The sequence below is a fragment of the Papio anubis genome, chromosome 8 (genome assembly GCF_008728515.1).
Source record: "Papio anubis isolate 15944 chromosome 8, Panubis1.0, whole genome shotgun sequence".
In the NCBI taxonomy this organism is placed as follows: Eukaryota; Metazoa; Chordata; class Mammalia; order Primates; family Cercopithecidae; genus Papio; species Papio anubis.
Genome location: NC_044983.1, coordinates 85,388,111 through 85,400,980, shown reverse-complemented (window position 1 = coordinate 85,400,980; position 12,870 = coordinate 85,388,111). Strand labels below are relative to the sequence as shown.

Sequence of the window (12,870 nt, the reverse complement as noted above, 5' to 3'; positions counted from 1 at the left end):
CATTTTTACTAATTTTTTCAGGTATTTGAACTTTTTTCTATAGATTCCCAAATGACAAGTGACTTTTCTTTGTTATTGCTTCTCTTTCTTACCTATCCATCTTAACCCCATCTAAGAACAATGACAAACTTCAGGATGATAGTGAGATGCTTCCAAGAAAGTTGTTATTGACTGAATTTAGATCACTGGTGATTGAAAACTCTACTTCCAGAAATCCATCTGGCATAAATGATTATGGTCAACTTAACAATTTCAAGAAATTCAAAAAGGTAGGTATTTCAACTGTATCACAACAAGTCAGTGTTTGAAATGTTTTTAGAGATACCAGTGATGCTAAACGAAAATAAAAGCAGTTTATGTTGAAAACTGATATTATTTCTTCTGCTTAAAATGCTTGAAAAAATTCTTCTAGGAAGGACATGAACTTACAGTTAATGAATATATTGGACACCTAGAATGAAATAGATTTCATCAAGATTGAATTCTTTACAAGTTGCTGTTTACCTGGTTTTCTCTACCGTAAGCAGAAAGTTTTTGTTGATAATCACAGGATCTTCTCTGTTAGTCTAATATTGGTCTACAACTACCCTAAGAGGGTTCTTTAGCTCAGGACTTTATGAAGATTAAAATGTATTTAAAATAACAACATATTTAATAATTCAAACTATAGTCTATATTTATGTATAAAACACAATATAAATATGTATGCTGAGTATGATCGTCAGACCTGAGTTTCTGCTCATTAAGGAACTGATACTTATTTTTTCGGTAATGGTTAAAAAAAGACTTCTATCCAGTAGGTATTCTTTTGTTGTCTTACATTTGCTTCTTGCTCCAGACCTACTTCTGACTGCTAACCTTTACTTACCCATTTGATCAGAGTACAGTAATTACTCAAAAGTAATTTTTGTTGAAAACTGCTTTCCTCTGTAACATGATCTTGTCATGACTGTGAGGTAGTAGAGGTTTTTCTCTCTACTGGGAGCATTTACTATTAACATTTCACAGTTAAATTAGTTCTACCTACTATGATAGTATCTAAAGGGTTCTGAACTCCATTCGATGGGAAGAATCTCTTCTACTTAGAGCAGAAAATGGAAATATCTTCCAGTTAAATGGCGCCACGATAGCTTTTTGTTTAATACCCACTTTTTCTCACCCTGTATCTGATGTTCATGAATAGCACAAAGGCATTCTTACTACATGGTTACTTCATGTTTAATATTGTGTTACAAGATCTCATAAAATTCAAAATACTTTTTTTATAGTTTTACAAAGAAACAGCAGTAATGTTTACTATTGGCACAGAGTGGTGTATTAACAATTGAAGAAGTATGAAGTGATATAAATTTCTGGAAAGTGGTTTGGAAATACTTAAAATGCTTAAAAATACTGCTATCCTTAACCAAGTAATCTGTTCTGAAACTATAGAAGAAATCCAATTCAAAATTTCTATAGGAGGATGTTTAACTGCATTGATATTAATGCAGGAATTTGTCTGAGTTTTTTGTATCTCCGAGTCATGCTGGGCCTGGTGGCTCACACTTGTAATGCCAGCACTTTGGGAGGCCAAGGCAGGTGGATGACTTGAGCCCAGGAGTTTGAGACCAGCCTGGGCAATATGGTGAAACCCTCTCTCTACAAAAAAATATAAAAATTAGCTAGGTGTGGTGACGTCTGCCTGTAGTCCCAGGTACTCAGGAGGCTGAAGTCGGAGGATCGTTTGAGCCCAAGAGGCGGAGGTTGCAGTGAGCCAAGATTACACCACTGTGCTGGGCCAGGTATCAGAGCCCCAGCACTGGGAAGTGGTCAACTCATGGGTTGGTAAAAAGAATTTACCGACAACAGTATAGATTTGAAAAAGGAAAGGTTATTAGAAAGGAAGAACACTGCAGAAGAATACAGAGCAGCACCTCAGCGAGAGGACTGAGCACACCATGGCGGATTGTCCTTAGGAGCATTTATGGACCTTAAGGTGGGAGTTTGGGATTGTAAAATGAGTTTCAGCATGGCATTCCAGAGATGTATAAAAATTTTAGTTACTTATAAAAGTTGAAAGAGGCCTGGAATCAGAAGCTGACTTTAGATACTGGGGAAGTTTGATTACTTCTAAATTCCCCACATAAGGAGTTTTGCCTCCGGTTAGCTTGTTTGATGGTCACCAGTTGGTCTTTGCTCCCTTCTAAATTGCTCAGAGAAGTTTTGTCTCTGGGGCCTTTTCAATGGTCACCAGGTGATTTTCTCTCTCCTCAGACTGCACTCTCCAGCCTAGATGACAGAGTGAGACCCTGTCTCAAACAACCCTCCCAATCAATGATATGGTGCTTTTTAAACTTTTAAAATACTGCTTAGGGGTGCAAATAAATTTAAAATTCTCTTTCTACTTCATATGTTGGAATTTTAAAAGCATGTTACAAATATTAAGGAACTGTTACTATTAACAATGGTATTAACTGATAAGTATTAACAATGATCTTGATAGGCATTTTCACATGGAATTTCCGTTTCTTAAAGCACCTCTTTACTTGTAAACAATTAAAATACCAATTGAAAGTGTAAATTGTTGGCATCCCCAACATCTCCTGCTAGGACTCAGTGAACTGGAAACTTTTGAAAAAGATTTAAATTTTCATCAATATTAGAAAGAGCTTAAGCTTTGAAGTCGTTTGAACAAAATACAGTAGTGCTGTAAATTGTAGTGTTTGTGTTCATCTCGAGTTGCTTTAATTGTTAAATGATAAGGTAAGGCCATTTTAAAATAAAAACTGGAAATTAAAAGTGTTAACTTATTTTTAATACATAAATCCCATGACATGTCCAGATCTGTATATAGTAATAACTATAAAAGATAAGGGCGAAAACAGATGGGTTTAGAACAGAGTTATTGCTCTCTAACTTTTATTTGTAGAATATAAACGTCTTTGGCACTTACGTGTGATTTACCATCTTTGCTTTTTAATCTTTTTTTTAAAATGGTCATCTTTGTTGTTAATATGTTTTATCGTACTACTTTTATTATTCAATAGGTCACATATCCTGGAGCAGGAAAACTTCCACACATCATTGGAGGATCAGATCTAATACCTCATCATGCTCGAAAGAATACAGAACTAGAAGAGTGGCTAAGGCAGGAAATGGAGGTTAGTAGGAAGTGAGGCCCAGAAACTTGTTTAAATTGCACTTTGGTCCCTTATGGTGGCCTTCAAGCAAATTCTTCTTAAAACCTAATTGAAATAAGTGACATAAAGTCATTCATTCAGGAAAATTCCTGAGTTACACAGCGTTAATCTATACCCCTCTGTAACACTGCTTTAAAGGAATACTAAATTTACTTTTGTTTAAAAAAAAAAAAAAGCGAGACCTAAGAAATTCAGTTTACATCCTAATGAAAAGGGGGAGATAAAAGCCACAAAAATTTAAGGAAAACTAAAAGAATGTGGAGGATATTACAAATATATCACTTAAATAGTATGTCAAGGGACTGGCCTTTTTAAATCTGGAGATTGTGTTTTAACAATTCTGAAAATTTCTCATTCGTTTTCTTGAATATTAGTTACCTTTTTGCTGTTTTCCCCATTATCTCCTTCTGGAATTCGAATTTAATGTCAGTTAAATTTTCTTTTCCATTTGCCTTTCCTGTGTGTTTCATGTCTTTGTTTCTCTGGGTTATATTTTTGGCAACTGCTGCAGATCATCTTCCAATTTACTACTTCTGTCTTCAACTCTAGTTGGCATTGCATCCATTCATTCATTTTCTCATTACTGGAAGTCTGTTTTATTTCTTTCTAAATCTTCTTGTTCCTTGCTCTTTTTCAAGCTTCTCCTTTTATATTCTTTGCCTAATGATACCATTACTAAAATGTTTGATCTGTTTTCTGCTCTTACAGTACCTTGTTTTCAAGTTTGTGCTTTGTGATTTTTGAATATGAACCGATTGTTTTCTTTGGAACTCAATCTGTGAAGTTTTCTTGAGTCTTAAGTTCGGGTTTATTTCCCCTAGAAAAGGTATGTTTTTTATCTTCCAGTCTTCTTCTACCAATATGAGACCACTTTAAATTAAAATATCTTCTTGTGATTCTTTGAATCACCCGGACAGTTAGTATGTATTAATATTTGGACCAGAAGCCTGAGTGAATGAAGGCCAGCTTGTCATTAGAAACTTCAAATGAGATTTTTATTTCTTTCCTTCACTAAGTGCCAGGATGAAGATGGGCAAGTTTCTTTGCTAGCTCCTTCTGTGTTGTAAGGTTTATTTCTCTTTCTTCCTTTAGTGCTGGGTCTTTTATTAAAGTCACCATCTTGGGTTTTCTTTCGTATCACTCATACCCCATATAGACATTAAAGCAGAGTTCAGGTTTTTCATGACTTGCAGATACTCACAGGGCAACGCAAAAGCTGACTGTGGTCCTTGCTAATCTCTCAGGGTTCCTTGTTTTGCTTTATAGTTGGTGTAGTGTAATTCGCTTTTTAAAATGCTTTTCTATCAGTTATTTTTAAAAAGGGTTATTTAGGAAAGTCACCCATGAAGTAGAGTTGTTAAGGTCATTCAGGATGCTTATTTTTAAAAAATGAAAGAATGGAAATCACATCCTTTCTCCTTTCCTTTTTTAAAGAATAAATTGACTTTATTATTTTATAACATGTGCATTCCACAGAACTATGGTAGTACACAAAGAATGAAGATGTGAAAACCTAAAGCCCAGAAATTACCTGTTTAAACAGTTAAGTGAACAACATTCCAGATATCTCTTCATTGAGGAGTACTGAGAGGCAGGGACAGACTGGGAAGGAAGGGAGACATTGATAGGAAGAAGTTAAAATGAAGGCATTGCTGAATTTCTATAAATGTGTCTTCCCTCCAAGATATTTTGTGAGATCTGTCTAATATTAAGGAAGAAAACTATAAAAATCACTGTAAGTCGGATTTGGTAGTTGTTTTAAACTTCATTTTTAATTTCACATATACAATTATTTGTTGGCTCCCTACAATGAAAAGTGAGGAGATTATTAGTACTTCCTCCCACCTAGCTTCCCTCACCTTATGCCAGTCCTATTTGTCCCCTTTTTAGGTGACTTGCATGACCACAGCCATCTTTCTTAAGCTTGAAAGCCAGTAACAGTCAGAATACATCTCAGTGTCGATCATTCTCCATTAGTTTTTCCTGACATATAGTATGCTGTTTTGATTTGCAGGTGTAATTCTCTTTCTCAGGAAACTTTTTTCTATTATATATTTTAAAATATTTTGTATTTGCTGGGCTCTCTACATTTAAGACATAACTATCGTTTTATTGGATTACCTTTGTCCTCCACATCTATTTTTTCTGCATTCACTGTGGTTTTCTTAGGCTCTTTCACTGTATCAAAAATTTACATTTCAGGTGTGTCTGTAATGTTTCTCACCAAGTATGTGACCTTACGCAAATTACTTAATGTCTGTTTCCATCTGTGCAGAATGAGAATAATAGTAGTACCTTTATTTCACAGACATATGAGGGAGGATTAAATCAGATACTACATATAAATCATTTATAACAGTGGAAAGTGTTAGAGTGTTAGCTATTTCTAATTTATTTAATTCTGAAAGGCTGTTACTATGGTTCTTTTACTTAGCATTTGTTCTTTTTTCATTTCATTGTTCTGTTAACATCTAATTTTTTGTCATTATTTCATTGCTTTCATATTTCTATTTTGCTTTTTATTCATAGATTATTATTTCCTGCAGATTAGGTTCTTTATCTGTTTTCTGCATGTTCTGTTCCAGTATCCCTTTCCTGTTTTTGTCTTCACTTGGGTAAAGGGAAATGTCTTATCCAGATACTCTGTTTGCTACATAAAGGATCATATGCCATCTTATGCAGGGATTGCATTCAGAAGCAAGTTTGTGAGACAGAAGTTGAGTATAATCAAAATTACTTATAACATTCTTAACTTGCCCATAAGAACAGAATTCAGCCAGACGCGATGGTGTGGCTCATGACTATAACCCCAGCACTTTGGGAGCTGGAGGATCACTTGAACCTGGGAGTTCAAGACTAGCCTGCACAACATCTTGAGACCCTGTCTCTACAAAAAAAAAATAAATAAATGAAAATTAAACAAAAAAACACAACAAATTAGCTGGGCATGGTAGTGCGTGTGCCTATAGTCCCAGCTACTCAGGAGGCTGAGGTGGGAAGATTGCTTGAGCCTAGAAGGTCAGTGTTGCAGTGATCCATGATTGGAGCCCCTGCACTTCAGCCTGGGTGACAGAGCAAGACCACGTCTCAAAAATAATAATAATAAATAAAATAAAAATTAAAGAACAGAATTCCCTCATGCCTCACTGTCAGCATGGCATCATGCTCAAACAGTCAATGGCACATGGCATGTCCCATCTAGTTTCTGTTGTCTGAAGACATTGAATCTGGGAGAGGAAGGGCTCAGCTGGAGCTGTGTGCAGCTTGGGCTAGCTGTCTCCTGGGATTTTAATTAAATGTCCTGTACCAGGGAGTGTGCCCTAGCTAAAAGAGAATAACCTAGCATTATTGGGTTGTTTACCTAATTTGTTAGATCCTTGGAGCCTATGTGTTTGGTCAGTGTCAGCCCCACTTCTTCACCTTCTATACCATTAGTCCCTTCCCAGCAACCTACTAGCAATTGTTTTCCCTGTTGACGCTACCTTTTCCCCAAATTTGGGGCATTAGTAAGAACCCTCAGGTTTGACCAGTTCTGTAGCGCTTTTAATGGATTGGGACAGTATTAGGAATCAGCTGCATCAGAATCATTTGGTTCTTTGCACAACTGCACTTTTTAAGTGTATGACGTGGTTTAAACTCTTTTCCTTCATTAATTAACACAGTCAAGTTTTGTTTGATTAATTTTAGATGGGGAAGAAGTTGAGAGAATGATGATACATCATACATCTGCTGACTGTTTTCTATTTTTTGCTTATTTCATTAGGAATTAGATGGACTGTGTTCTAGATGATTTCACCAAATCACTTCTCTTTTTGCTAGAGTCATTTTAGATGCTATTGGTAGGACTTACTCTATAACAGACTTGACTTTCTTTTGCTGCGTGGCTACTGTTTATTTATGTAAATGTTCTGTACTGCCATCTCATTTCCCTGTTGGCTGCAGCTATTCTTTTTCTATATTCCCTTCCTATTTTTCTTTTTCATCCCTTCTTTCTCTGCCTCTGCTGCAGACCCACCAGTCTTAGTTTTCATAATCACTGCGTCAGTTCCTGAAGTTCCCTTGAATTTAGGATATTTTCATTGTGTACATCAAACAAAAATTATTTGAACTGTATCCAACCTGATTTGAATTTGAAAGACTATGAGTAGTAGTTATTGCAGACCTCTGAAAAATGCCAGTAATATGAGGCATTCCTGTTTCTTAATACTATTTTATATGTTTTTACTAAAATATATGTGAAAAAACTGCTTTCTCCTCACTGTTTTTTCTTTACTATGCTACAGCTTTAAAATTATTCCCCAGGAAACCTCTAAGAATATTTAGAAAAATGATACCAGTAGTTATTTTGACAACTGTTTTATTAAAACTGTGTCTTCCCATTTATGTTCTGCTATCCCTATTAGAAAATCTGAAAAGATAAGATGTAATTTTGTTTCACTGTATGATAGAAAAATCAGTCTGTAAGATCGAATCCCTGCAAGTCACTCTTGTAGGCTTGCTCTAGAGATTCAGAAGCCCTGAGGCAGCCTGGTTAAGAGCTAGTGCTCTTAATAAGGTAGACCTGGTCAAATCCCAGCTATTCCATCTGAGTTCCCTTATCTTCTGCAGGTTACCTAACCTAAGTCTCTGTTACCTCATTGGTTAAAATTGAGATAGTAGTATAATAGTAGTAATGAAGTTACATGAAAATGAAGTGAGATTATATATATATATAGAGAGAGAGAGAGAGAGAGAGTTTAAGATAGTATCTGGAAGCGTTCAAATGTAAGTTAGTAACAGTAAAAATAAACACAGTAAGTCCTTAACATTGTCAATAGGTTCTTGGAAACTGCAACTTTAAGCGAAATGACATAAACAGTATTATTTCTCATGAGTACAACAAAACAACATGATTTAAGGACCTGCTGTTTGTCATCTCACTTACAGTTGCAGTTTCCAAGAAACTATCGAAAACATTAAGTCAGGACTTACTCTATCTGTATTTAAGGAACTTCTGGTCTTTTAGAGAGGATAGGGTGCAAACATAAATAATTAAACAGAAGGCAGAAATTGATAAGCCTCTTGGGAATTCTGTAGCTGAAGTTTTGGGAGAGTTCTTCATAGCAGGCATTGTTTTTGAAAGAAGGGGATCGGGAAGCCTTTGCTAAAGAGGCACTAAATAAGTATTGAATGAATGTACCTTTAAAGATGATTACATGTGGGAAGAGGGAAAAAAAGGAATTAACTTCCTTGGCAGAGGGAGAAACATGAACAAAAGCAGATAGAAGGTCACAGAATATTTATTAGGAGATGATTCTGGGGTTTTGTTTTGGTTTTGCTTTTTTCTTTTTTGTGTGATTCAGTTTTAACCGGCATACAGAGCCCACGAAGAGGAGGTTGAGAAGTGATTAGGAAAGTAAAATGGAACCAGGTTATGAAGAACCCTGCACATTTCAGCGGGTCACATGCAAGGGTTTGTGTTTTCCTTGGTAGGTGGGAGAAGTCACTGAAGGGTTTCAGATGGCATATGATAGGGACATAGCTGGACTTCAGGAAGATGCACTCAGCACAGGGATTTTTTGATTTTGACTCTGTAAGGTGCTGTAGTAGTTTAGTGAGTTTGTATTTAAAAGGACTTTAGAGGAGAGGTAATTTAGCAGCAGCCTCTAAGCCCTGATTTGGGACCAAGAACACAGGAGCCCCTTTAACTGTGGAGCTGCTGTAGTTGAAGGTGGGGTAAATGTTGCCCTCTTAGTCTCATCAGTGGTCTGATCCCCAAGCACTGAAATCTCATTTAGTAAAAGGGTTTTGCTGGAAAGAGTGTTTAAAAACTCAGCAAGCTAGCAATATACATTGGTTGTCTTTGAGTGGAGATTGGTGGGAGAAAGCTGTTTAATTAGAGCTCTTTCGTAATAATACTAGCATGGAGTGAAAATATAGAAGATCCGTTAAATGAAATATTGCAGAGGCAAGAACTCATAGACTTGGTGACCTCCAGGATGTGGAAATCTCTAAGATGACAGTGACCTATCACTATAGCAATTCATTAACTATATATTCACCACTGAGCAAGTGTTTGATATTATGTTAATTTTGACAGGTACAAAATCAACATGCAAAAGAAGAGTCTCTTGCTGATGATCTTTTTAGGTAAAGTTTGATTCAGCTTTCTCATGTACCTTTGAGAGATGTATATAAAATTTAGTTCTGTTCATAGAAATTAAGAATTTGTTTCTTGTGTCCTCATAGACAACTAGTCCCTTCACCTAACGTAAGTGTTTATTTTTATTACTTAAGCACCTCTCGATTGGGTTAATTGAATATAGCATCGAGGTTTGGGGTTAAGTCGTATTGTAAGATACTTAAAATTTGTATGGGGGCGTTCAGGCAAAAAGACGGTTCCTGAATTGTGTGAAACTGTTGTGTAAATTTGTGAGATTTTTCAGCTCTGAGTAGAATTATGATTGAGTTTTGAATTAAGACAAGTAAAATGCCAGACTATTTGTTTAGTTTTAATTGGCACATGCATAAAAACAAAAGGCTGGATTAGAGTTTCACAGCAGGTTTTTTATGGGAGGTTTTAGAGTTGTACTATGTGATTATAATTTAATTCTGATTTAATACATTTTCAGCATTCCTGCAGACCTAACAAACCTATTATAATAATTGCCTCTGAAATACTAATACAATACTGTAGAGGTAGATATCAGGTAGGGGAGAGGAATATTTTCCCAACTTAAAGACAAAACGAAGAAATACTTTTTGAGTCTGTTTTGCAGCCAATTAGATTGATTCTCTAATTTCATACTTGAGAGTATAAATTGCTGGTAAAAATGTTGACAAACAGGCTGGGTAATCCCAGCACTTTGGGAGGCGGAGGTGGGCAGATTACGAGGTCAGGAGTTCAAGACCAGCCTGGCCAACATGGAGAAACCCCGTCTCTACTAAAAGTACAAAAATTAGCCAGGCGTGGTGGCATGCACCTGTAATTCCAGCTACTCAGGAGGTTGAGGCAGGAGAATCGCTTGAACCCGGGAGGCGGAGGCTGCAGTGAGCTGCGACCATGACACTGCACTCCAGAGCCAGATTCCGTCTCAAAAAAAAAAAAAGGTTAACAAACAATACTGATTTGTCATTAGTCGAATGAGATAAGTTGTTCAGCCATATTTGTTTAACTGCTGTAGGAGAAAATGTTGTAAAGTGCTAATTACATTTAAGTAGATTATGCTCTTTTATATAGATGATATGCTTCCATTAAGGGGAGGAATGGGGATCTTTGAAGCCATAGAGAAAGAAGTATAAACATACCTTCATTTTTAAACTGTTTTCATTAATTATTTTAAAGCTTTACAGGATTTTTGTTATTGTTGATTTTTTTGTTTGGTTTTTACCATATTTTCATCAAAGCAACATCAAAGGGATAAATGAAAATAAAAATGTCAGTGATTAATATCTGATCCTAAGGACAAAATTGTCATTCCTATCCTATTTGCCAAAGTGTGACTACAGTTTGAAAGTCCTTTACCTTTAAAAGAAATACTATCCCTTATCTAAATATCATTTAACCCCATTTCTTTCTTTGCAGATACAATCCTTATTTAAAAAGGAGAAGATAACTGAGGATTTTAAAAAGAAGCCATGGAAAAACTTCCTAGTAAACATCTACTTCAGGCCAACAAGGTTATATGAATATATATAGTATATAGAAGAGATTTAAGTTACAATATTTTATGGCCTAAATTTATTAAATAAAATGCACAAAACTTTGATTCTTTTGTGTGTAACAGTTACTCTGTTTTCAGGCTTTCTCATTGCATCTTTTTTTTTTTTTTTCATTTTTCAATGTGTTTTGTTTATTAAATAGTTATTTAGTCAGAGTTCAAAATTCTAAATGTACATAAGGTAAAGACTAAAGTCACCCTTCCACCATTGTCCTAGCTACTTGGTTCCCTGGAGAAAAAATTCATGATACTCATTTCTTATGAATCTTTCCTGGGATTTTTGAGTCCTATTCAAATTCCTATTTTTAAATAATTTCCTACACAAATGATGGCATAACATATACAGTGTTCTACACCTTGCTTTTTTACTTAGTAGATTAAAAATTATAGGAATATCAATATATTTTTTATTATTATTTCTTTTCCATTTTGCTGTAGTCTTACCTAAACTCTAGTGATCCAAACAAAATGGCTTCAGTGGTGCAGATGTCACCTACATGTTGTTCTAGTACTAGAAACTGAATACCATGTGGAGACTTCATCAAACATGGGTTTAGTTTTCACCAGAATGGAAAGACCTGTATCCATTTTTGATGGTCTTACTGAGCTGGGTGTGTGTCTGTTTTGAGCTTATTTAGAGTCCTAGTTTTCCTACTTAAAAAGTAGAAATGGTGAGATTGTTTTCTTTTTCTACCTTAAAGGGAGATGGTAAGAAACAACGAATGTCTTTTTTCAAACTTTATTGACAAGTGATTTTCAACTCTTGTATTCGAGAATATATTCATGTACCTGTGATCCAGCAAGAAGGAAGCTCCAATCAAGAATCACTACAACTGCTTAGTTGTCTGGAGAATGAGAAATGGAACAGTGAGGAATGGAGGCCATATTTCCATGACTTCCCTTGTAAACAGAAGCAACAAAAGGGACAAGAGGTTGGCCTCTACATCACTCTCACCTTCCAAATCTTGTGGAAGTGCATCTACTTGCCAGAACCAAATTAAACTTACTTCCAAGTTCTGTCTACTTGCAGGTGGAACTCCAGCTGCAAGGGAGTTAGGGAAATGAAGTTTTTTTTTTAAAGCTTCTCAGCCTTCCTAGGGAGCAGAAATTAGGTGAGTCAGTCTGCAATTTCTACTATATGCATTGAGATCAGTTAGATTATAGAAATATTATAGAGAGTTATGAACACTTAAATTATGATAGTGGTATGACATTGGATAGAACATGGGATACCTTAGAAGTAGAATTGACAGGGCATATTAATTGATGAAATGGAGTCATTTGAGTCTGTTAATAGCCATGTGTCATAATTACCGAGTGAAGCTGGTGGAACATATGGTCTCCATTTTACAGTTAAGGAATATAATGGACAGATTAATATTGGTCTCTGTCATGCCCACAATCCCTTTCTAAGACTGCCCTACCTATAGCAATTTTTATATTTGTCAATTTATGAATATAATGAATGAGAATTCTGGTACCTCCTATCTTTACAAATATTGGTGGTGTCAGTATTTTTCCTTTTAACCATTCCAATGGGTGTGTAGTGATGTTTCATTTTGGTTTTAATTTGTATATCCCTGATAACTATAATTGGGTCATAGAAATTCTTTATACATTCTAGATGCAAGTCTCTTGTCAGATATATATATTGAGAATGTTACACCTAGTCTGTGGCTTGACTATTTTCTTTATGTCTTTTCATGAATAGAAGTTTTAAATTTTGAAGGTCAAATTTATTTTTTTCTTTTATGTTTTATATTTTTTCTCTCCAATTTAACCCCAAGATTTCAGGTATTCTGCTTTATTATATAAACTTTATTTTTTATATTTGTGATCCATCTTGAATTGATATGTATGTTGTGAATTATGGATCAGGGTTCTTTTTTCCCCCATACAAGTATCCAGTCATTGTAACACTGTTTATTGAAAGAATTATCCCTTCCTCATTAAATTACATTGCCATTTAGTAAAAAATCAGTTAACCATAA

The 12,870-nt window shown here is 35.3% G+C and overlaps 1 protein-coding gene across 7 annotated transcripts in view; it reads left to right on the top strand.

Moving 5' to 3' along the window:
• The window catches only part of NBN (nibrin), a 51,678-nt gene extending 38,808 nt beyond the window's left edge, over positions 1-12,870 (top strand). For 4 of the 7 annotated variants that reach the window (XM_031650074.1, XM_031650073.1, XM_031650075.1 and 1 more), the window contains 6 exons: positions 117-269; positions 3,027-3,140; positions 9,259-9,308; positions 9,408-9,429; positions 10,744-10,838; positions 11,581-12,870. In XM_031650074.1, coding sequence (XP_031505934.1) covers positions 117-269; positions 3,027-3,140; positions 9,259-9,308; positions 9,408-9,429; positions 10,744-10,838; positions 11,581-11,632 — 486 coding nt within the window. In that variant the 3' untranslated portion in view covers positions 11,633-12,870. Of the gene's footprint in view, positions 1-116; positions 270-3,026; positions 3,141-9,258; positions 9,309-9,407; positions 9,430-10,743 lie in introns of all 7 variants that reach the window. The other 3 variants (XM_021942871.2, XM_003902948.5, XR_004175850.1) reach the window with 2 other exon arrangements.